General features: G+C 42.9%; 1 protein-coding gene across 2 annotated transcripts in view; it reads left to right on the forward strand.

Moving 5' to 3' along the window:
- itga9 (integrin, alpha 9) overlaps positions 1 to 23,486 on the forward strand; it is a 424,393-nt gene that overhangs the window by 289,253 nt on the left and 111,654 nt on the right. For both annotated transcript variants that reach the window (XM_080193712.1, XM_080193713.1), the window contains 2 exons: positions 4,906 to 4,992; positions 16,169 to 16,248. In XM_080193712.1, coding sequence (XP_080049838.1) covers positions 4,906 to 4,992; positions 16,169 to 16,248 — 167 coding nt within the window. The remainder of the gene's footprint in view (positions 1 to 4,905; positions 4,993 to 16,168; positions 16,249 to 23,486) is intronic.

A 23,486-nucleotide genomic window follows, 5' to 3' on the forward strand; every position in this document is an offset into this window, starting at 1 on the left:
AGTTAATAACAGGCATCAATAAATCATCAGGAGTCAGATTTTAACAAGTCAGGAAGACTCTGGCCCATTTTTGCTGCCAGGGGAAGGGGGTGGGAAACTCAGCAGGGCCATTTGAACATCATGTTGAGTTCAAACAGACTCTGTTTCAGCTGCTTCAGGAGCCTTAACCTGCAATGTGGGAGTCATGAATTAATGGCGTAGACATAGATGCTCTTGAGGGGTGGACAGACCTGTTTAAGTATTATGATATTAAGTTTTCTTTAAATCACCTGTTCTTTAAACATGAAAAAAGAGACGGAAGCTGTCAGTGAGTGTTAAGAAATTACCTGCTGCTGGACTCCTTTGATTGATAAGCCATCTGGTATAGGTTAGAAAAAAAAAATCACAGGTCAAGCAGATTCAAATTGAGGTCTTGTTGATATTTTCCCAAGGGCTATTATTATGTCATTATGAATGCTTGACAGGGCTTCAAAAGCAACAGTTATCTCAGCAGGTGGTTCTGAGTTCCCTGTTTAATTGACATTATAAAGGGGCTATGGAAGGATTAGCAGTCTTTGATATGTTGCCTGAATAGAAGTTTGTTTATTTTTAATGAGAGATTCGCCATTTGAAGAGGTTTGGAAACTTTGAATGGGTTTCTTGTATGGTGTTTCTTTTTACTGTCAAGTGCGTTTGAGTGAGAGCTGTATTAGATTGGTAGAAGGCTCCTGATGACTGCATATGGTGGGTACTGGGTGACTCACTGTGGAGGTGGCATGAGTTGGGCTAGAGGTGGTGTGGGCATATGAAGGGGCACTGGCGTGGGGCTAGAAAGGGCCATGGGGCCAAGTGAGTGTGTGAGGGCTTAGAGGGTTTAATAACTTTTCAAACAACTGCGACAAAGTCCCAGAGAACTGAGGCAGATCTTCTAGCCAATCCCACCTGCCTGCCCTCATGGCCACCTATAATCTATCTCTGAGGATGATAAGCCTGACTCAATACTGCCCCAGCTTGCCCAGAGCAAACATTGAGCGTAATGGACCATATATAAATTGAGAGGAGTTTGCCGAGTCAAAAGTGGGCCATTTGCATCAATTGTGAAAATCTGGCCACTGGGCTCAGTGACGTTTCGTTGGGTTTGTTTGTGTTTCTTCAGCCATAAAAATGGAAAGGGAGGGGAAGACGGATTATCTCCCACGAGATCTTAATAAATAAACAAATTGTGAAATGAGACATGAATATGTACAAATAAGAAAAGTTCAAAGTTCAAACCCCAGTGGTGTGGGAAATAAATAGATCTCAGCTGGTCCCATACTGGGGGAGGGATTGGCCTCAGCTGCCTTTGGATTAAATGAGAAAAGTACAGATTTCTGCTTTGAATTACCAGCCAGGAAACTCGGCTGCAAATGACAGACAGTCTTAAAGATAAATTTCAATGATTGGTTCCCTTGACCAAATAATTGTTGTTGTTTATCGGCTTGGTAAAATTGTCCATCGTACATATTTCGCCAAGTTTTACTTCCGAATCTTGCATTATCAGAGCCTAAATTGCATATTAAGCAGGCAGCTGCTTTGGCCTCTGAGCAGTTGGCCCCATTCAGAGTGACATGACTCACATTGGACATCGAAATGGGGTAGTTAGATTTTCCTGGGTTTTTGGAGAGCGAGTGCAGCATTTTTGGTTGGTCAAGTAAATAAATATCTTCCCCCTTTGGGGTATGGACGTCCTGTCAAATAGTATCCTGGTTTGTTTCTTCCCAAACTTTCTCTGGCCTTCCTCTAGAAATTGGAAACATGACCATGGTGGCTTGATGGTTAATGATACTAGACATCGCTGCCCAGAAGCTGAAAGTTCACTTTGTCGGTTACTGCTGGGGGAAAATGTCTCTAAAGATTGCTGCATCACTGTAAAGAGCTGGCTGGTTGGCTAATGCCCTCTAGCCAATACCAATTGCCATCATTCTGTGCTCTGGCTTAGACAGAACGCCACTCCCACACACAGCTGTTAACTTTTAATGCCATTCAGGGCAATTGTACGGCCAAAATTGCATCCCAACAACAAATTGGCAAATGCTTTCCTTTCTGAATTTCATCTGCCCCCATAGAAAGAAAACAGGTAGGCAACTAAGTTTGGGAACTTGGTGAATCTTTTGAGCAGACTGTACGATGAAAGTAGGATCCTTCTTTAAACATGCTGATCTGGTTAATGTCATCAGGCAATTGTAGTTGGAGGTCTGAACTGAGGAGTAATGATAGCTTGCTTCACAGGCCAGACTTGTTTGGACGTGAATCATAGGAACAAGAAGACATAATTCTTGCTTCATTTTCAGTTTCTCTGTGAGCCAGGAGGGATGGGAGTATTACATTCGGTTCAAATCAAGCCTCGAGTTTTCTTGACATGGACCACGTGCCCTTGCGTTCCTTCCAGAGAACGCCACCGCCCTCTAATAAACTCCGATAAATATAATCTTCTCCGAACCATATGGAGTGGCTCAGCGAGACTACGGGAGCAGAAAGCAGGCAAATGTGAATGCACCCTTCATTAATTACCCTGCCTGATTTTCCACTCGTTTGGAAATGGAAATGAAATCAGGAGTCTATAAAATGATCAGCTGATCCACATTCATCCATTGGCCACAGCAGCTGAACGTTAAACTCAGCCATCAGACTGCCCGGATATTCTCTGCTCCCACTGCAGTGTCAGCACATTACTCTCCTGAGATCAATGTTACGGCACAAACCAGCTGGCTAGCTATTTTATCAAGCCAACATTTACCCAAACCAGCTACAGGAAAACTGCTTTTCCTTTTGCTTCAAAATAGCATTGCAAAGTAGCTGTAAAAATGTCTTGCTTTGAGTGTAGAAGCTTGTGCGTCTAAGGGTTAGTTCCACTTTTGATACTGTTTAAAATTTCCCAGGCAGAAGAGGTCATACTGGCAGACTGCAGCTGGTCACTGTCATCAGTCTGTTTGTAAGCTGTTTACATTTCAGACCAGTTAAATCCTCTCTCAGCCATATCTAAGGCATAAACATTTGGTTGAGTTTGCAAGGATGGTATCACCACTCGTTAACATCGTAAACTGCCAAAGAAAGTATTAACTTGAAATAGGATAGCACATTTCACATTAAAATGAATGCCACAAGATGGGTTACAGTCACTGAATTCCTTTTTGAAAAGTTGACGTTGTTATTAGGTAGGCAAGTGCAGCAAAAAAATTTGAGCGTGGCACAATTTCACAACCGCAGACAAGGTGAACAACCGGTTGTGAGTTGAGGCATGAACATTAGTCAGGACACCAAGAAGACTGTGCTAAAAGCAAAATACTGCATATGTTGGAATTTGAAACAAAAACTTAAAACGCTGGAAAATCTCAGCAGGTCTGACAGCATCTGTGGAGAGAGAATAGTGCCAATGTTTTGAGTCCGGATGACAGAGCAGAGCAGAAAACTGTGTTGTTCTTCCTTTAATGGTATTGTAATAGTGTACAAATGAAGCAGTGGCCTGATGGGAGAAGTGTTTAGTATAAAATAAGGACAGCAGACTGAGCCATTTCAAAATGCCAGACCCCTGTAAAGCTGACTGACTGTGAACAAAGAAATGACTGCAACCAGTGAAGGCCAAATGCTTGGCCTCAGTTTGTTTTGATAAGGGTGACTTCGCACAGCCTGAGTGAGACATGATAAACACCAGGGAAGCCTGTCTTTACACAGTTGACTCCATATACCGTGAGATAACATATGAGACATTAGATAAGGTCGGGAAGGAGGGAGTCGCAGAATTTGTTTTGTTTGATGTACCACTGCTTGTATTACTAGAATCATGTAAGCTGATAAGAAAATGTATAATTATTGAATTGATCCTTGTAGTGGGCGCAGTCTTAGGATAGAATCAACAGTTAGTGCGGACTGCTGTCTGTTTCCAAGATTCAGCCATATACTGCATGCAGTTTTGTGATAATAAAAACTAGCTGATTTTTAGAAAAGCAAACATTGTTGAGTTTATTTATCACAACTTAGAAAACAAGAACAACAGTATCATGGGATCTTTTACAATGGCCTGAGCAGGGACATACGAGCTTGGCTTAGCAGCTTGACAATGTAGTACACCTGTACTATTTCACTGAATTGTCAATCTAGTTGCTGAAATCCTGGAGTGTGTTTAGAATTTACAAACTTCTTACTTAGAGATACAGTGGTATCGGCACTACCGATTCTTCTCCCCATGTGAGGAAAGAAAAGCAATGGCCTGAAATATTAACTGTTTCAGTCTCAGCTGCTGACATTTCCAGCGTTTACTGTTATTTTAATTTTACCCATCAATGCCTAGCTCTGCTCCACGCGACTGAATTGCTATTCTCCTGTGTGATTAGTTTTGTACTTCAACTTACTTTTTGGCTGGCTGTCTTAGTGATAGTAAAAAGTCTGACAACACCAGGTTTTAGTCCAACCTGGTGTTGTCAGACTTTTTACTGTGTTTACCCCAGTCCAACGCCGGCACATCCACATCATGTCTTAGTGATGCCAGTGACCTTGCTGTCAGCATTTACCAGAAATTACAATCATCGCTGAAATAAACAGAGCTATCTGATTAGGTGTAAAGGAGAAAAGAGTTCACTTTCTCAGTGATCTCGCTTCTATGGGAATGTATATATTAAAACGTTACCTGATGAGACTGCAGGATTAACAGGTTTCCTGAGAACTGGACTGAAGCATGTTTTTACAGGCCTTAATTGCAGGGATTTGCTTTTAAAATTGGACTGTAACGAGTTCATGTACTTCCTTTTAGTCTTTAATTACCACTGAATTTGTCCAGGAATAAAATAACTGCTGAAGAGAGATTTAGTGTCCCATTGCTTTTACTGAGTATTGTTCCGAACTGATTTTCCAGTTGTGATTGGTAATTTCTTACCCTGCCCATCATTTCAGGAAGAAAAGGGCACTTACTGCGAACTGATGGAGTCGGACTTCCTGAAATGCAGCGTGGGATTTCCTTTCCTGAGGTCGCAGTCCAAGGTAGAGTGCTGACTCTATTATATTTGCACCAGATGGTACAGTAACAGCCTGTTTTGATTAATTTCTCTGAAGCTTTGACTGGTTAGTCATTGTCCTTGTGTGTGGATTTCCTCTGCCTTCACAATGCTGACAGCACAGCTCCGCTTTAAATAGGTTAACCCTGTGCTGGACTTTTTTTTTTGCATCCTTTCTTTTCAATCACATAGCACCTCTGACTCAGTTTCGTTTGCCCTCCAGGACCCCCCTTGAACATCATAACAGAAGACACCGATATCATGGTGTGTCCTTCTGCATGAACACACAAGAACACACAATAGTTTAGAAGGATGAGGGGGGGACCTTATAGAGACGTATAGGATAATGAAGGGGATGGATAGGGTAGAGGTAGAGAGATTCTTCCCGCTTAGAAAGGGTAGCAGGGCTAGAGGGCACAGCCTAAAGATAAGGGGGGGGGGGTGCAGCTTAGATCAGAGTTGAGGAGGAACTTCTTCACTCAAAGGGTGGTGAATCTCTGGAATTCTCTGCCCGTTGAAGTGGTGGAGGCTACCTCGCTAAATATATTTAAGTCACGGGTAGATAGATTCCTGATAGACAAGGGAATTAAGGGTTATGGGGAGAAAGCGGGAAAGTGGAACTGATCCACTTCAGATCAGCCATGATCTTATTGAATGGCGGGGCAGGCTCGAAGGGCTAGATGGCCTACTCCTGCTCCTATTTCTTATGTTCTTAACACAAGAAAGAGTTGCCTCAGGTCCTTTGCTGTGCCATTTTCCCGTAGTCCTCTCTTTATTCCTTGATAGATCAAATATTTGCTTTTGCTTTGTCCAGTTGCTTATTGTGAATTTCCTGCTGGCCTATTTCTCCCTCTCCCTCCCCTTCCTTAAGCATTGGCTTCCCTGAGATATGACAGAACCATATTCATTAAAAACATACGTGAGTGTGGAATGAGTATAGGTCATTTGATCCATGAAAACTTCAGATTTATTAATACTCTGTGGGAATGCTCTGCCAAACATTTCCTTAATTCTTTCAAAATTCCACAATATTTGTCTACACTTCTCCCTCCTCCTTGCTGTCCATGAATTATATTTTCCTGGACTCGGTGGCTTTTGCCTTCCAATTAGGGTAGCTAACTCTGGGTGCCAATCAAGACAAGAACTCTTGTCTCATTAATAAAAATCCAGTACTTTCTAGGCATGATGTTTTGACTTAATTTTTAAATCTAAGTGTGTTATTGGGCCCTTTTAATTAATACATTAGAATTCAATGCTTTATCAGGAGCTTGCATTTAATAACAGTGGTACTTATAACACAAGTCAGCCCAGCTTTCATCAAAATGCAGCAATTTAGTGAAACATTGAAATGTGTTGTTTGATTCATTAGGCCGTTTGTTGATTATTACTTATTAAGGTAATAATTATATTTGGTAAACATTAAATTTAAGCCATCAGGCTACCATCTGTTATTACTTATTTTTGCATGCATTAAATTTCTTTGAATGAAGTTAAATTCAGATGAAATCTAAAGAAATGAATTAAATGACGGAAACTTTTCTGGGTGAAAATCTGGGTCAAAAGTGAACGTTGTTTAAAAAAAAACTCAACAAGAAATCTTTTACTATATGCCAAAACAATTGGCCCTGGGATAGGGTTTCTGAGTGGTGAGGAGGAGCTAACGCCTGAAAACCAGAAATCAACAAGTGCCATGAAATTTTAACTTCACTGCATGCATGTTTTTTGAGCAGATCCCTGCTTGGAAGCCTGCCTGATTGATTGGTCTGGCTGTCTGGTGGGTAACACTCTGGAAGAGGGTAGCAGCACATTAGTTACAATATCTTTGACAATATATATTGGGGTGTTGTGGATATGGGTAGAGTGTGGTTGGGAGAAAGGTGTTGGGGAAGTTCATGGTAAGGCTGGAGGAGAATCAAAGATCAGGAGAAGAGATGGGGGGTGGTGAGGGGTACGTTGAGGGCAGTGGGGTCATGGGAGTATGGTGTGAATGCAGGGTTATCGTGTTGGGTCAGAGAGAAATACTCCTGCTCCCTGGTAGAAGTCTACAAGATTATGAGAGGCATGGGCAGAGTGGATAGTCAGAAGCTTTTTCCCAGGGTGGAAGAGTCAATTACTAGGGGACACAAGTTTAAGGTGCAGGGGCCAAGGTTTAAAGGAGATGGAAGAGGCAGATTTTTTACATAGAGTAGTGGATGCCTGGAACTTGTTGCTGCGGGAGGTATTGGAGATGGATATGGTAGTGACTTTTAAGGGTCTTAACGAATACATGAATAGGATGGGAATAGAGGGATATGGTCACTGGAAGGGTAGGGGTTTTTAGTTCAGTCGGGCAGCATGGTTGGTGCAGGCTTGGAGGGCCAAAGGGCCTGTTCCTGTGCTGTAATTTTCTTTGTTCTTTGTTCTCCTGGTCCCTCAGCAATTCTGCAAAGGCACCGTGCTGATGGATCCAGCCTTTGTTGCCTTCTTTCACCTACTGGGTTTCTTGAACTTGGGGAAACATGGCCTTGAGAGGTTCAAATTAAGGCCTCTAAAAATAGAAGTCTGCAGCCTCTTCAAAAGTTTCATCGGCTGATCTGGCTCTTGAGAGTGAATCAATTGCTTTCCCCTTGTCTTGTCACCATTAAGACTAGAATGTTTGGATTTTGAGGCAGATTGGTTTCCAGTTTCAGACAATTAACATTTTAAACTCCACCTTACCCAAACCCACTCATTTTTGTATGATAAAACTACCCTTTTGTTCGACTGATTGGTATATTTTATTTATAATGATATTCGAATGGAAATTGGGAGATGCTGCAAATTGGATTTTCCTCTGAGGACCCCGCTTGAACTCCAGGTACACTGATGGGGTGAAAATCTTTATGAAATTGGTTTGGGTCATTTCAACTCAGTTCTTAATGGATTTGGACCTACAGCACAAACTGTCACTGAATTAAGAAACAAAGATCTTGCATTTATATAGCAGCTTATCATGTCCTCAGTACTTCCTTCACTATGCTGAAGCAGGCCATTTAGCCCAATAAGTCTACGTGTGCGCCACATGAACCCTTCCTCCTCATTCATGTCACCTTATCAATCTTAGATGTGAATAGAGGGAGTTTTACTCTTCACCTGACCCTGCTGTGCCTGACCTGGGACTGCTTCACTATAATAATGGGTGACTGAAATAGAAGGTGTTTATTTTTCCTAGCACCAATATCCTTCATATTGAGCAATCAACGGAGCAACCCCAACATGATAGGTTGAGGGAGCTGGGACTCTTCTCCCTGGAGAGACGAAGGTTGAGAGGCGACCTGATAGAAGTTTATAAAATGTTGAGAGGAATAGATAGGGTGGATTCTCAGAGGCTATTTCCCCGGGTTGAAATGGTCGCTACGAGAGGACACAGATTTAAGGTGCGGGGAGGAAAGTACAGAAGTGATGTTAGGGGTAAGTTTTTCACTCAGAGGGTGGCGAGTGAATGGAATCGGCTGCCGTCAGTGGTGGTGGAGGCGAACTCGCTGGGGTCTTTTAAAAGACTTCTGGATGAGTATATGAGGTTTAATGGGATTGGGGGTTATAGATAGGTCTATAGATTGGTAGGTGTTGATGTGATCGGCGCAACTCGTGGGCCGAAGGGCCTGTTTGTGCTGTAGTGTTCTATGTTCTATGATATAGTTATGTGACTTTCCTTGTGGCAGTCTACTGGAGAGAAAACAGAAAATACAAACCATTTTGTTGAACTTTTCTCAGCATTTCCTCCCAAAATTTGTTAGGATATGCTGAAAAATTTGGCAAAAGTCAGCAGTAAGATGATCTGTTGCATCTCTGCTCTGACTACATTTACCTCCCCTCTTGACTGCCGCTCTTTGAGACCATCAGATGGAAGATCTCATACAACTTAGGGTAGCAGCGATAATGGACCTGAATTTGATGGTCAGAGAAGAATGTGTCTCAGGAAGTAAGAGTGATTCTCAGGAAACACATCCAATGCAGAAGCCTCATAGATATCCCTGATCTTCTTTGATGTGGGACAGAGTGAATCCCAAGAATGGCACTGAGGTGAAATAAGGTTAGAGAACAGAATAGAATTTGACTAGAGCATGGAGACATGATTCAGTTGCCATTTTAAAATCAAACATCCTGGTGGAATTTTATGGTTTCATAGTGGCTGGGGTGATTCTGTAAAATACAGTGTGCTGTCTGTATAGCACGCAAGAAACAATACTTTTCCCTATGTACTAATACATGTGACAATAATAAATTAAATCAAATCAAAGCTGTCCAAAATGCCATTGACTTTGGCAAGAATAGAGGATCCTAATAGCAGGGGATGCTATAAAAATTCTGTCCTCTGCTTTATTTTCATATACAGTGCTTAATTCTTATTTAGCATGAAATAGTACAGTTTGCATAAATTTGGGAAGCAGAAAAGTATATTTGATTGATACACGGGCCAGAAATGAGGCACTGCCATACCAATGCTGGTAGAATGGCTGAGTGAGACCACAAAATGTTTACATAGGCAGTTTCCAGTATAAGTGTGAACACAGGAATTTAGAATGGAAATGTTGACAAGACGTGTTTGTAGATGCACACTTAGGAATAAATAAGTATAAAGAAACACATAGTGTAGAAGTGTATGCAAAGTACACCAAGTGTTTTCTTCAGATGGTGGCTAACACGGGGGGGACATAGCTTTAAACTAAGGGGTGGTAATTAAAGGACGGATGTCAGAGGTAGGTTCTTTACTCAGAGGGTAATAAGGGCGTGGAATGCCCTGCCTGCAGCAGTTGTGGACTCGCCAACTTTAAGGGCATTCAAATGGTCAGTGGATAGGCATATGGATAACATTGGAATAGTTTAGGTTAGAGGGTCATTAGATTGGTTCCACTGGTCGGCGCAACGTCGAGGGCCGAAGGGCCTGTACTGCGCTGTAATGTTCTATGTTCTAGAATGACAAAAGGCAGATTAGCACATCAATTCCTATTTCTCCGCATGGATAGCATGGACTCCACTTTACCCATTCACCCTTTCAAAGGAGACAAACAATGCCCTCAAAAGTTATCATATGTGAACCATTGAGCACATTTCCGTCTGAATCCTATTAAACTTCAGGATATCTATACAAGGTTACAGTACTCAGTTACAACTTTGATCAGTTCCATGTTATTTCACTGATTCGTGTGTTTGGTGGGGAAAAGGGGGTTGGGGTGGATTCTCTGTGCCCACTAGCTCCTACCGGCCCAGAGAAACAGAAGCGATTCACGTCAAAATGACCAGGCGCCAAACCCATCTCAGTGCTCCCGGCCCGACGTCTTGGTCCCAATCAAGTTTCTGGCCAGAGTGGAGTGGCCGGCAACGCAATAATTATTCAAATTGTCTCTTTTAAATGTGACCAGCAGGCTGGAAGCCCAATTCAATTCCCTCCCGCTATTCACCCACCTCCCCACCAGGTAGGGCTTTGCTATTGGTCCTGACAATCATGGACCTGGTGTGTTAGATACTGTATTGGGGGGGAGGGGTGTCGGTCAGGGAGGTACGTCCAGTGTCCATATGCCCTTCTGCTGCTGCCAGACAACAGTGGGAGGCTCCCATGGATCCTCGGGATTGGGCTGGGGCAAGGGTTGATCACTGAGATGGGGGTCCTGTGGCTGAACTTCTCAATTCTAGTCCTAGCAAACCTGAAGATCACTCCTGGCATTGTGATTTCAGGCAGCTTTCTGCTGTATATTTTCATCCCTGCCTTTGAGAGAACTTTGAATCGGCCTGGTGACTTTAATCTTCATGCCCCTGGTCAGCTGGCAGGTTCTTAAAGCACAACAGCAATCCATTCTGAGTCGGAGATTTCCCTTCCTCCCTGTAAGAAGCTGCAGGGGACAGTCACTTTCACTGGTGGGGAGGGGAAGGGGGGGGGTCATTCCCATCTCCACAGCTGTTCACTCATAGAACATTACAGCGCAGTACAGGCCCTTCGGCTCTCAATGTCGCGCCAACCAGTGGAACCAATCTAATGACCCTCTAACCTAAACTATTCCAATGTTATCCATATGCCTATCCACTGACCATTTGAACGCCCTTAAAGTTGGCGAGTCCACAACTGCTGCAGGCAGGGCATTCCACGACCTTACTACCCTCTGAGTAAAGAACCTACCTCTGACATCCGTCCTATAATTACCACCCCTCAATTTAAAGCTGTGTCCCCTTGTGTTAGCCGTCACCATCCGAGGAAAAAGGCTCTCACTGTCCACCCTATCTAACCCTCTGATCATCTTGTATGCCTCAATTAGGTCACCTCTTAACCTTCTTCTCTCTAATGAAAATAACCTCAAGTTCCTCAGCCTTTCCTCATAAGACCTTCCCACCATACCAAGCAACATCCTGGTAAACCTCCTCTGCACCCTTTCCAATGCCTTCTCATCTTTCTTACAGTGCGGCGACCAGAACTGTACGCAATACTCCAAGTGCGGCCGCACCAGAGTTTTGTACAGTTGTAATATGACCTCACAGCTCCGAAATTCAATCCCTCTACCAATAAAAGCTAACACACCGTACGCCTTCTTAACAACCTTATCAGCCTGGGTGCCAACTTTCAGGGATCTATGCACATGCACACCAAGATCTCTCTGCTCATCGACACTACCAAGAGTCCTTCCGTTAGCCCTATATTCTGTACTCCTGTTACTCTTACCAAAGTGAATCACCTCACCTCACTCAGCCGCATTGATTTAATAAAGCATTTATTTCAAGTCTGTGAGCCTTCATTGAAAGTTCAGAGTCTTTGAAAAACTTTCCAACCCTTTGAAAACCTTTGTTTCCAATTCAATTTCAGGCCAGTGCTTTTAACTTTCATTTGATTGACAGCCTAATTGTTTTTACTCAGCATGCAGTTAGCTGTGTTTATTTACCTTTCCCTTCACACTTGAATGCTTCTCAAGTACAACCAGTGTGCCTGAACAGAATGTTTGCACAAAAGAGGAACCGAAAAACACATAGCTTTTCTGAAGTTGCCTGCAGTTGTGACCACAAACTGAATTAGTGGTTGGATAATTTCACACATTGTAATTAGGTACAATAGATGACTTTCCAAAACTTACCAAATGCTTGTGTATGTCATGCTGCTTCCAGTGTTTAGAGTGCATATAATCCTGCATTGCAGCTTCACCAAGTTGGCAACTCATTTTTATACTTGCTAGGTTTTATCCATCCTCATAGAAATAAGGTTGGTCCTCTGGCTAGACAGCAATGGTGGAGTGAGAGATATTCTGGGACACAAAATTACAGATTTGATAGAATCAGTTGTGCATCAGATGGCCCACAGCACCTCTTGGATGTCCAGCTTTGAGCTGCCATCTCATTTACCACAATGATAGTGTTACACGAAATGATGGAGAGTGCGCTCAGTGTCATAGAGTTATAGAATTTTACAGCATGAACAGAGGCCGTTTGGCCCAATGTGTCCATACCAGCCATCAAACACCTATCTATTTTAATCCCATTTTCCAGCATTTGGCCAGAGTCTTAACTATAAGGTTCATGGTGGAAGATATAGAAGGGAAGTCCGAGGTAGATTCTTTCCTCAGAGAGTGGTTGGGGTGTGCAACACACTGCCTGCTGTGATAGTGGAGTCAGACACTTTAGGAACTTTCAAGCGGTTATTGGATAGACACACGGAGCACACCAGAATGATAGGGAGTGGGATAGCCTGGTCTTGGGATTGGACATAGCTCGGCACAACATTGAGGGCCAAAGGGCCTGTACTGTGCTGTAATGTTCTATATTCTTGTATCTATGATTTTTCCTCACATCTCTCAAAAATCTCCTGCCCCTTAACTTAAATCTTTGCGCTCTGTTATAGACCCTGCTGCAAAGGGGAATGTTCCGTCTTATCCACATGAATTAGTCCCCTCATAAGTTTATGCATCTCAATCTGATACCCCTTTAGCCTTCTCTGCTCTAAGGAAAACAAAAAACAAAGAACAAAGTACAGCACAGAAACAGTCCCTTCAGCCCTCCAAGCCTATGCCGATCATGATGCCTGCCTGAAGTAAAACCTGAAGTAAAAAACTTATGGAGTCTGTATCCTTCCAATTCCTTCCTATTCATGTATTAGATGCCCCTTAAATGCCACTTTCATAGCTGCTCCCACCACCTCCCCGGCAGTGCGTTCCAGACATTCACCACCCTCTGTGTAAAAAAAACTTGCCTCCCACATTTCCCCTAAACTTTTCCCCACTTATCTTAAACCAGTGTTCCCTCGTACATGACCTTTCTACCCTAGGACCGAGCATCTGATTATCCACTCTCTCCATGCCACTCATAATTCCGTAAACCTCTATCAGGTTGCCCCACAACCTCTGTCGTTCCAGTGAGAACAAGGTGAGTTGATCCAATCTCTCCTCATAGCTAATACCCTCCAGACCAGGCAACATCCTGGTAAACCTCTTCCGTACCCTTTCCAAAGCATCTACGTCTTGGTAGGGTGGCGGCCAGAGTTGTACACAGTACTCCAAATGAGGCCTAACTAAGGTTCTGTATAGCTGCAGCATGATGTGCCAAAACAACCACAGCCTATCTAGTATCTCTTGATAGCTGAAATGCTGCAGCTCATGCAACATCCTAGTGAATCTTCTCTGTACCTTTTCTAATGCAATCACTTCCGTCCTATAGTGTAGTGACCAGAACTGCACACAATACTTCAGTTGTGGCTTCACCAATGTTTTATACAGACGGTACTCAGGCTCCACAAGGATTGTGTTGGTCTTATTTCCTGCCAGTACTCTCGTGGACAGATGCATCAGTGACAGGTAGATTGATGGGGAGCATGTGCGGAATTTGTGTCTGTTTCTCCCCGTGGGTTTCCGCTGGGCGCTCTGATTTCTTCCCACAGTCCAAAGATGTGCGGATTAGGTTGATTGGATATACTAAATTGACCCTAGTGTCAAGGGATTAGCAGGGTAAATATGTGGGGTTACAGCAATAGGGTCTGGATGGGATTGTGGTCGGTGCAGACTCAATGGGCTGAGTGGCCTCCTTCTGCATTATAGGGGTTCTATGATCCTATGAGGATGAGGTCAAGTTTCATTGTTTCCTCCACGACCTGCTGACTGCTTAGTCTCCTAGATATATCCTTCAGGACTTGAGTATTCCAATTTCTATAGTAAGCATATATTCTGAATCACATTTATGTTGGTAATTAAGTTTCATGTAAATCACACTCATAAAGGGTCAAGGTTTGTGCAGCTGCTGGGATGATTAATGGTGTTATGATTACATTTCCCCTTTGGAAACTGTTGCTGCAAAGTGATGAGGGGAATGCAAGTGCAATTTTTGTTTACAGTTTTAAATAAAGAAAGCATTGTACTATTTTTATATCAGATTTCGTAAGAAAGAAGGGCCAGGTTCAATTCGAAACTTGGCTTAGAGCTTTGCATTGTTTATACGCGGTGTGAATTGGCTGAGACTTTACGACTTAAAGCTCTTGTCATGGTCAATTTACAGCTTCCCACACAAATGAGCAAGCAGAGAATGGAACCAGAAAACCAGCAACATTTCAGATAAATGGCTCCCAAAAAAAAAGCCACGTGGCAGGTTCAAACTGAAAACCAGAGAAACAGGCAGATTTCCCGTCCAGATCTTTGCCAGTTCTCGGCAGAAGGGCAAGTTACGCACTGTTATTATGATGCTGGCAAGCCCAGTCCCACAGAGATCGAAAAGGGTGCCCTGATCTCAAATCAACATATCAACATTAGCGAGATCTCCCCGCCCCCAGCCACCAAACTCCCCATTTTCTGGCATTGTGTGTCACTACCCAGCCCTCCATTTTCTGATATCGCATCCCCTTCCACACACATGAAGTGAACCCCTGCCACAAAGGCCAATGTGGCCCCTGACCCTGAGTCCCTAATGTGGCCATCGTGTCTGGTCTCTGTTTTTGAGAACAGCAGTGGTTCCCGCCGGTGTTGCGTCATGCTGATGGGTGGCAACAGACGGCGTTCCCAGAAGATAAGGCATTAAGCCGGTTTTGAATATTTAAACATGTTTAAATTAATGGTAATCAGGTTCACTCCCTCGCTGGGGACATTGCTAGCAGGGGGAGGGGAAGTTGTTATTCTGAGATCTCCCCAGTGCAAGTCCCGTTCTGGCCCTCTTATGAAAGTTTCTGCGATGTATTTGCGCCTGCGATGACCAGCAAGTCACCCCCAACATTTCCGAAGTTGAGAAAGTTGGCTCCCAGTGTGGACTGTCCCTCCGTACCAGAAGATCAGCTGCAAGGCTCAGCATGTCATATCATGATTCTCGTTTTCTCCAATGCTCTCCGTTACCTCAGATAGTTTTTAAAAAAATCTTTTTTTCTACCACCACCCACTTCCTTTCACCCTCTGTTGACTATTAACCTTCCTGAACCTTGCTGTGCATCTCCTTTCCTTTCCAGCTGTGGTGATCTGGAAGTCCAAATGCAGCAACAGGAACTAGAAAACAATTACAATGAGGGTTATCCTACAACCTCACTTCTATCATGACTATTCTTCCTTATCAATACACTTACTGTATGATATTTTCAAATGTTTTGCCATCCAACTTTCCAAATGATGGTCTCTGTACTAAAACAGCATGAGTGTTCTTTGATCAGATTATATTCGTGGGTGAGTTGGAGGTGTGTACATATATGCGAAGTTCAGTGTGTGTTTATCAGAGATTTTTGAATAATTGAGGGCATTTTCCTCTTTTTCTTTTGTCCAGATTTATTTTCTTTGCATAGCACTGATTTTTTTTAAAAAAAAGCTTTCTATTTGCCATTACGCTTTGAACTTACAGTTCTCCGTCGTAAGAGCCACTATTATGGGATATATCCCACTGAAGGCATTTTCACATGTTGTTTATGCTTTCTGTTGAATTTGGGGCCCTGGAATCAATTAGATTATATTGGATTAGATAAAGCTCGAGATTGTTTGACAGAGCTGCCTTGCTCCTGGGATAAAGGTTAACAGTAAAGCTCATTAAAATTCCTGGGGTAACAGGATAGTGGATGTAACTCAGTGCCTATCTTGTATTGCAAAACATCAGCAGAGATGAATGAGTGTACTGCTCAGCACCTTTGTTCATCGTAGTACTCTGGAAGATAGGTAAGATTTCATTGGTTCATTTGTTCACCTCCAAATACTTTCTTTTTATCCCTGTAGTATGAATTCAGTGTGATTTTTGATACAAGCCACCTGTCTGGAGAGCAGGAAAGTTTGGAGTTCATAGTCACAACACAAAGGTAAGGTACAATGCAGAATGTAAAAATCACTGTGACCTGGGCTTTATCTGTCTGTACCCTCAGCATTTATAATTGGTTACTGAGCAACACAAAATAGAAGTTTCATCTGAAATACGTTTAAGTGCAAAGTTGGTTTTAATTATAGGATAAAAATGTATTCTCCATGACCAAATTCCAATATTACAATGTCTCAGTTATAAAGAGTTACCATGTTTATCTTTAGTAACTGCCACATTCTTTATATTGGTGAACAATTGTTTTTTAGATTGGAGGAAATTATATAGTGTTGTCTCTGCATTAACAGCATGGTTCGATTTGAAATATGTTAAAATGATCTTGGTTTAATTTCGACATTTCCATTGTGTGACATTAGAGTTATAGTGAACAATGACATGGAAAATAAGGGACTGCAGGAGGAAGTAGGAAGATTGGGCAGACAGCTGAAATCACATGTAGAATACCTGTCCTCCCACTTGCACTGACTTATATACACATACACCCGAATGCTCTGCTCGCGAACCAACTTTAGAGTTGTAACCTTTATTTTGTGTTGTCTCTCCACGTTCTCCCGACAAAGTGAGTCACTTCACACTTCTAGCTATTGAAATTCCTCTGCCACTGTTCTGCTCCATTCCACAAACTTGTTTATGTCCTTTGGAAGTTTTACACTATCCTCCATAATGCTAGCAAGTTTCATATCATCCACTAGGTCATCAATATATATTAGTTGGAGCAAGGGTCCCAGCACTGACCCCTGGAAACGCCAATCTAAACCTTCCTCCAGACCATCAAAGATCCATAGCCTCAACTTTCTATTTGCTCTCACCCAGTCAATTCCATATCCATGTTGTTTGTGTCCCTTTTATTCCACGGGCTTTAACTTTGTTCAAAAGTCTGTTGTCTGGTGGTTTTTGGAAGTCCATATATATCACATCAACAGTATTACCCTCATCAGCTCTCTCTGTTACTTTATTAAAAACTCAAACAAGTTAGTTAAACTTGATTTGTACTTCACAAATCCCTCCTGACTTTCCTTATTTAAGCTGCATTTACCCCACATGACTGTTCATTTTATCAAGAATTATCGATCCTAGAAGCTACCCGACCACCAACGATAAGGAAGCAAAAATTTATTCGAGCATAGGAAGAAGGCAATTAAAATTTGGACAAGTTAGAATTTACTCTTTTTTAATTAAAAGGGCAATCAGGTGAGCAATGACATTGTGATGTGCTATTTCGTCTGTGATCTATTGTGGCTCAATGTTTATTTCATAGAATCCAGGCAGCGCAGACGGAGATAATTCAGCCCATCATGTCTGCATCAATCACAATCCCACCCAGGCTCTATCTCCTTAACCCCACCTATTTACCCTGCTGCTCCCCTGACACTATGGGGCAATTTAACATGAGCGATCAACTTAACCCACACATCTTAGGACAAAATTATTTGCACAAAATTGAGGTGTTGCATGTTTATAGCTCCAGTTATTGATACTTTAGAGGTCTGTTTAATTAACACTTGTATAGGGGTGTTGCCACAACAGTTCTTTAAGAAAATTATGAGTGGGTGTTTTTTTAAGCAGTTTCCCCCAATGCCATTGTTATGATAGGATTTGTTAGTCCTGCACAGATATTATACTACCAAACATGAGACTTGACTGAAAGTCCAGATGCTTATAAAAGGGAATAATTTTATTTAGATTTTGCTTGATTTCTATCTCTGTTAATTATTTTCTAACTTATTTTTTCCATGATCTCTTCTGTCAATGCCTCAATGTTTATTTGCACGGGTTTAAGAGGTATCAAATACTTGACAATTCTGATATTGACACTTTAATGGTTTGTCTGACACTTTAATAGGGCTGTGGGGATACCAGTTTTGTTTTCAATAAAGTATGAATGGGATTTTTCTCTGCAGTTTTACAGATGCTGTTGCCACTGCAGGATTGATTGTTTCTGTACCAAGTGTATGCAAGGCTAAGAGGCATGGAAGGGCCATGAAGTGGCATGCAGAGTATGTGAAGTCATAGGAAGTGGGGGGCACGAGTTGGCTTTAGTGTTATAAGAGGCCATGTATGTGGGGAGAAGCATTGAGTTGGCATGGGAGCATGGAAATGGTGTGAGGGATAGAGGGCCTAAGATATAAACAAATAATTGGAATGAAGTCTCAAAGAGTGGAGGTGGACCTTTTAACTAGCTCGCCTCAGCACTGAGCTACCCCTGTGGCCACTTCCAATCGCTTTTGGAGGTAGTGGGCCCAGCCCGATCCCGCACCCACTCTCTGGAGCAAAGGGAATACTTTATACCCAGGTGAGTCTTCCAAGTTGGGAAATCTCCAATTTGAGCTACCAATCTAAGTTATGAAAATCCGGCCCTTTATCAATCTGACATTCTGTTATAAACATCTTCTTACGCTTCATCGTAATCTCTACCTCTTTCATCATCCAGACAGCTTTGGCTTTGGTTATCTTCCTCATGTGAATGTACATCAATTGTATCTGAACCATCTCCTCTTTAATAGCAGCCTGTTGTTCTGTTAAAGTTTTGCCTGACAAGCTGTTTGCAGTTTACCTGGGCCTGATCTATTCTTACCCCAGTGATCATAAGAACATAAGAAATAGGAGGAGGAGTAGGCCATCTAGCCCTTCGAGCCTGCCCCGCCATTCAATAAGATCATGGCTGATCTGAAGTGGATCAGTTCCACTTTCCCGCTTTCTCCCCATAACCCTTAATTCCCTTGTCTACCAAAAACCTGTCTACCCGTATCTTAAATATATTTAGCGAAGTAGCCTCCACCACTTCAACAGGCAGAGAATTCCAGAGATTCACCACCCTTTGAGTGAAGAAGTTCCTCCTCAACTCCGTTCTAAACTGCTCCCCCCTTATCTTGAGGCTGTGCCCGCTAGTCCTGCTATCCTTTCAAAGCTTGAAGAATCTCTCTACCTCTACCCTATCCATCCCCTTCATTATCTTATATGTCTCTATAAGATCCCCCCTCATCCTTCTAAACTCCAACGAGTACAGACTCAGTCTATTTAGTCTCTGTTCATAGTCTAACCCCCTCATCTCCGGCATCAGCCTAGTGAACCTCCTCTGCACTCCCTCCAGGGCCAAAATATCCTTGTGCAAGTGAGGCGACCAAAACTGTACACAGTACTCCAGCTGTGGCCTCACCAATGCCCTGTACAGTTGCAGCAAGACCTCCCTGCTTTCATATTCTATCCCCCTCGCTATAAAGGCCAGCATTCCATTCACCTTCTTGATCACCTGCTGCACCTGCAGACTGGGTTTTTGCGACTCATGCACAAGGACCCCCAGGTCCCCCTGCACTGTAGCATGCTGCAGCTTTTCGCCTTTTAAATAGTAATCCCTCCTACTATTATTCCTGCCAAAGTGGATAACCTCATACTTGCTAACATTGTACTCCATCTGCCAGGTCCTCGCCCACTCGCTCAGCCTATCCAGATCCCTCTGCAGACTTTCCGCATCCTTCGCACAATTTGCTTTTCCACTCATCTTTGAAATTGGCTCACTTCCAATGAGAAATTTACTCTGATTTCTGCCTGTTTCTTTCCCTGGTGAACCTAAACATAATGATACAATACTCACTTTTCCCTAAATGTTCCCCCAAAGACACCTGATGTAATGGGTTCCCTTTGTTCCCCAGAGCTAGATCCAGATCCAGAACTGCTTCCACCTTCATTGAGCCAAAAACACACCGATGAAGAAAATTTGCTTAGAAACACTTCAGAGGCTCTCACTGATCTTTGCCCTTTATTCACACAATTATTAGAATCATAATGTGCAGAAGGAGGCCATTCGTTTCATCGAGTCTGCACTGACAACAATTCCAACCATGCCCTATTACTGTAACCTCACATATTTACCCTGCTAATCTCCCTGACACTTAGGGGCAATTAAGCACGGCTAATCAATCTAATCTTTGGACTGTGGGAGGAAACTGGAGCACCCGGGGGAAACCCATGCAGACATGAGGAGAATGTGCGAACTCTACAAAGACAGTCACCCAAGGCTGGAATTGAACCCGGGTCCCTGGCGCTGTGAGGCAGCAGTGTCACCCAAATATTAGGGTAGTTAAAGCCATCCCTTTGTAATAATTTATAGTTTTGTACCTCTCCCTTCAACTTTCCTCCTCAATGTAATTAATCCAATTGTTATCTCTATTTCTTTTGGCTCTAATCAAGTAGACACCCTTTCTCCAGCACTGTAATATTCTTCTTATTCAATACCTCCACCTTTTCCCCTTTTACTCCTTCCCTTTCTTCCCTTAACGACTTTTATCCAGTAGAATTTAGTAACCAGTTGGGCACTTCTTTTGAGCCAGTTCCTCATTAACACCATAAGATCATATTTGCTAAATGTCTTGGCTATTTGTGCCTTCATTTCAACAACCTTATTTACTGTATTTCATCCGTTTACATTGATGCTGTTCTATTGATTCATCTATTGATCAAGACAATCAGGGCAGTGTGGAAGAGGGGCTGCACAAGGAGAGAGGGCAAGGGAGAGAGCTCGCGATGGCAGGCAGAAGGGCACGGAGGTGGACGAAGAAGATGAACAATGAAAGGTAGAGGGAAGACTGAGGGAAGTGAAGCTGGACCCCCAACAATGCTGCACAAAAAAGGGGGTTAAAGGGATACATAATACATTAGGAAGATCTCCATGATGTAGTGGGTAGATGGGGCATGGGCACCTCACAGGTGATGGGCTCGGGGGATGGTTGAGTTGAGAAACAAGCTGCCTCTTGGGGCTGCCAGCCTTTTTCCTCTGGGGCTGTTGACATCATGCACAGTCTAGGCTGGAAAGGGTGATGTGAGTGTGCTGGACTGGTGTCAGGAATCCACCAGCTGAGGGTGGGCAGACAAATCAGCTTCTGGCTCACCAGGAGATTTGGAGGGGAACTCGGGTGTGCGTAATTAATGATGTTCCAAGCACAAGATTCTGCCATTGTGGCCAGCAGGAAAGACACTGCCACTACATCTAGTCTCAAAAACAGGGAATTCTACCTGATAACTCTCGTTCTTTCCACAGGTGCTGTCAGTCCCGCTGAGGATTTTCAGCACTTCCTGTTTTTAACTGGGGAAAGAACAGGGGAGTGGGACTAAATCAGACAGCTGTTCCATGATGAGATATACATGTTGGGACAAATCACACCCATGTTGTGTGATTCCATGAAATGTGTGGAAATTTGCTACCGAGGTTAGCACTGCTGCCTCACAGCACCAGGGACCCTGGTTCGATTCCCTGCTTGGATGACTGTGTGGAGTTTGCACTTTTTTCCTGTGTCTGCGTGGGTTTCCTCCGGGTGCTTTGGTTTCTTCCCACAGTCTGAAAGACGTGTTGCTTAGAGACATTGACTTGAACAGGCGCCGGAGTGAGGCGACTAGGGGAATTTCACAGTAACTTCATTGCAGTGTCAATGTAAGCCTACTTGTGACTAACAAATAAACTTAAAAAAACTTCTTTTTAAAAATTGCTCTGTGCTATCGTCTGTGTGATTCTCCAGTGACTTAAATGATAAATGGTTTTCAGTCTATCTGCCTTCAATCCTTTTTTTGCTGTTTTACTGAGAAATAAATATTGGCTAGCGTCTCATACAATCTCCTGTGTTCCACCCTGAGTAGTGCCATTTATTTCTTCCAAGAGGGCAGATGGCCTTGGTTCATCTAAAATACTGCACTCCCTCAGTTTTGTTTTATTCATTCATAAAATGTGGGTGTCACTGGCTGGGTCAACATTTATGCCACATCCCTAATGGCCCTTGAACTGAGTGACTTGCTAGGCCATTTCAGAGGGCATTTAAGATTCAACCATATTGCCATGGATCTGGAATCACTTGTAGGCCCGACTGGGTAAGGACAGCAGATTTCCTTCACTAATGGACATTACTGCACCAGATGGGTTTTTATGATAATTGATAGTGGTTTCATGGTCATCATTAGATCTTTAAATTTCACAATCTGTCGTGGTGGGATTCGAACATGAATTCAAAGATCATCACCCATCTAGCCCAATGACAATACCATTGCACCATCATCTCCCCACAAGTTTCCTTCTGAGGTAACCCCCCGGGATTGAGTATGACCAGTCTGATGGGTTATGAAATAGCTGATAAGTTCAACATGCAATCTGCGGACTACCATATGTGGGGCAGATGGTGCTTGAAGGGCTGGATAGATGGGTTGTTTGGAAGTTTGTGTAGTCCCTTGGAATACCTTAACTTCATCTCTGCACAGTCCTGATGAAGTTTCTCGATGTGTTTCTTGCCTTCACGAATTTCGTCAGTCATAAACCAGTGCCTCCTGTCAGCCTGTTTGACCTCTTCAGGGATTTTTGAACGCATCCCTAGAGCATTTCCGCTGTCCTCTGCTGCCATGACCAGATTCCAAGTAGGGCAAATGCTTCAGGAATGTTGTGTCAGGCATACGAGTCAGCAATGGTTGTTTTTAAATGATTAGCACCTCAGTATTGGGCAGGCTGACTTGGAAGAGTTTGTGGCTGTTTGACTGCCTTTCTTGCCATGGAATTTGGAAAATCTTGCAAAGATATCATCGGTGGTACTTTGCAGTGCCTTGAAATGTCTCCTTTTTATTGGCTTTATTCTTTAATAATATGTGGACATCACTAGTAGGACTACCATTTGTTGTCGAGACCTAATTGCTTTTGAACTATATGGCTTGTTAAGCCTCAACCACATTGTTGTGGATCTGGAGTCACATGTAAGCCAGACCAGCTCAGGGCAGTAGATTTCTTACTATAAATGGCATTAGTAAACCAGAAGGATTTTTACCATAATCGATGATACTTTCATGGTCACCATCTTTACATTCCAGATTTATTATTTTGAATTTAAATTCCACCAGCTGTCATGGTGAGATTTAAAACCCATATCTTCAGAGCACCAAGGCTAATTATGATTAGTCTGCAGTACTATTCCAGTGACATTATCACTACATTACCATCTCCTCCTGCTTAAGGTTGTCCAAGTCTCTGATGTATCCAGGAGTGTGGGGATCACAGCTCCTCGATAACTGTAACCTTAATGTGGGATTTGAGATCCTGCTCCTTGAATACTCTTCTTCAATAAGCTGAAGACTGAGCTGGCGCATTGGAGGCGATGATGAATTTAGTTGTCTGTGCCTGCCTTTGCTGAGAGCCTGCCAAGATACTGAAAATAGTCCACATTTTCCATGAATCAAGCATTGATCTTAATCAAT

Source organism: Carcharhinus amblyrhynchos, chromosome 8 (assembly GCF_965287045.1).
Source record: "Carcharhinus amblyrhynchos chromosome 8, sCarAmb.v2.hapA, whole genome shotgun sequence".
NCBI lineage: Eukaryota > Metazoa > Chordata > Chondrichthyes > Carcharhiniformes > Carcharhinidae > Carcharhinus > Carcharhinus amblyrhynchos.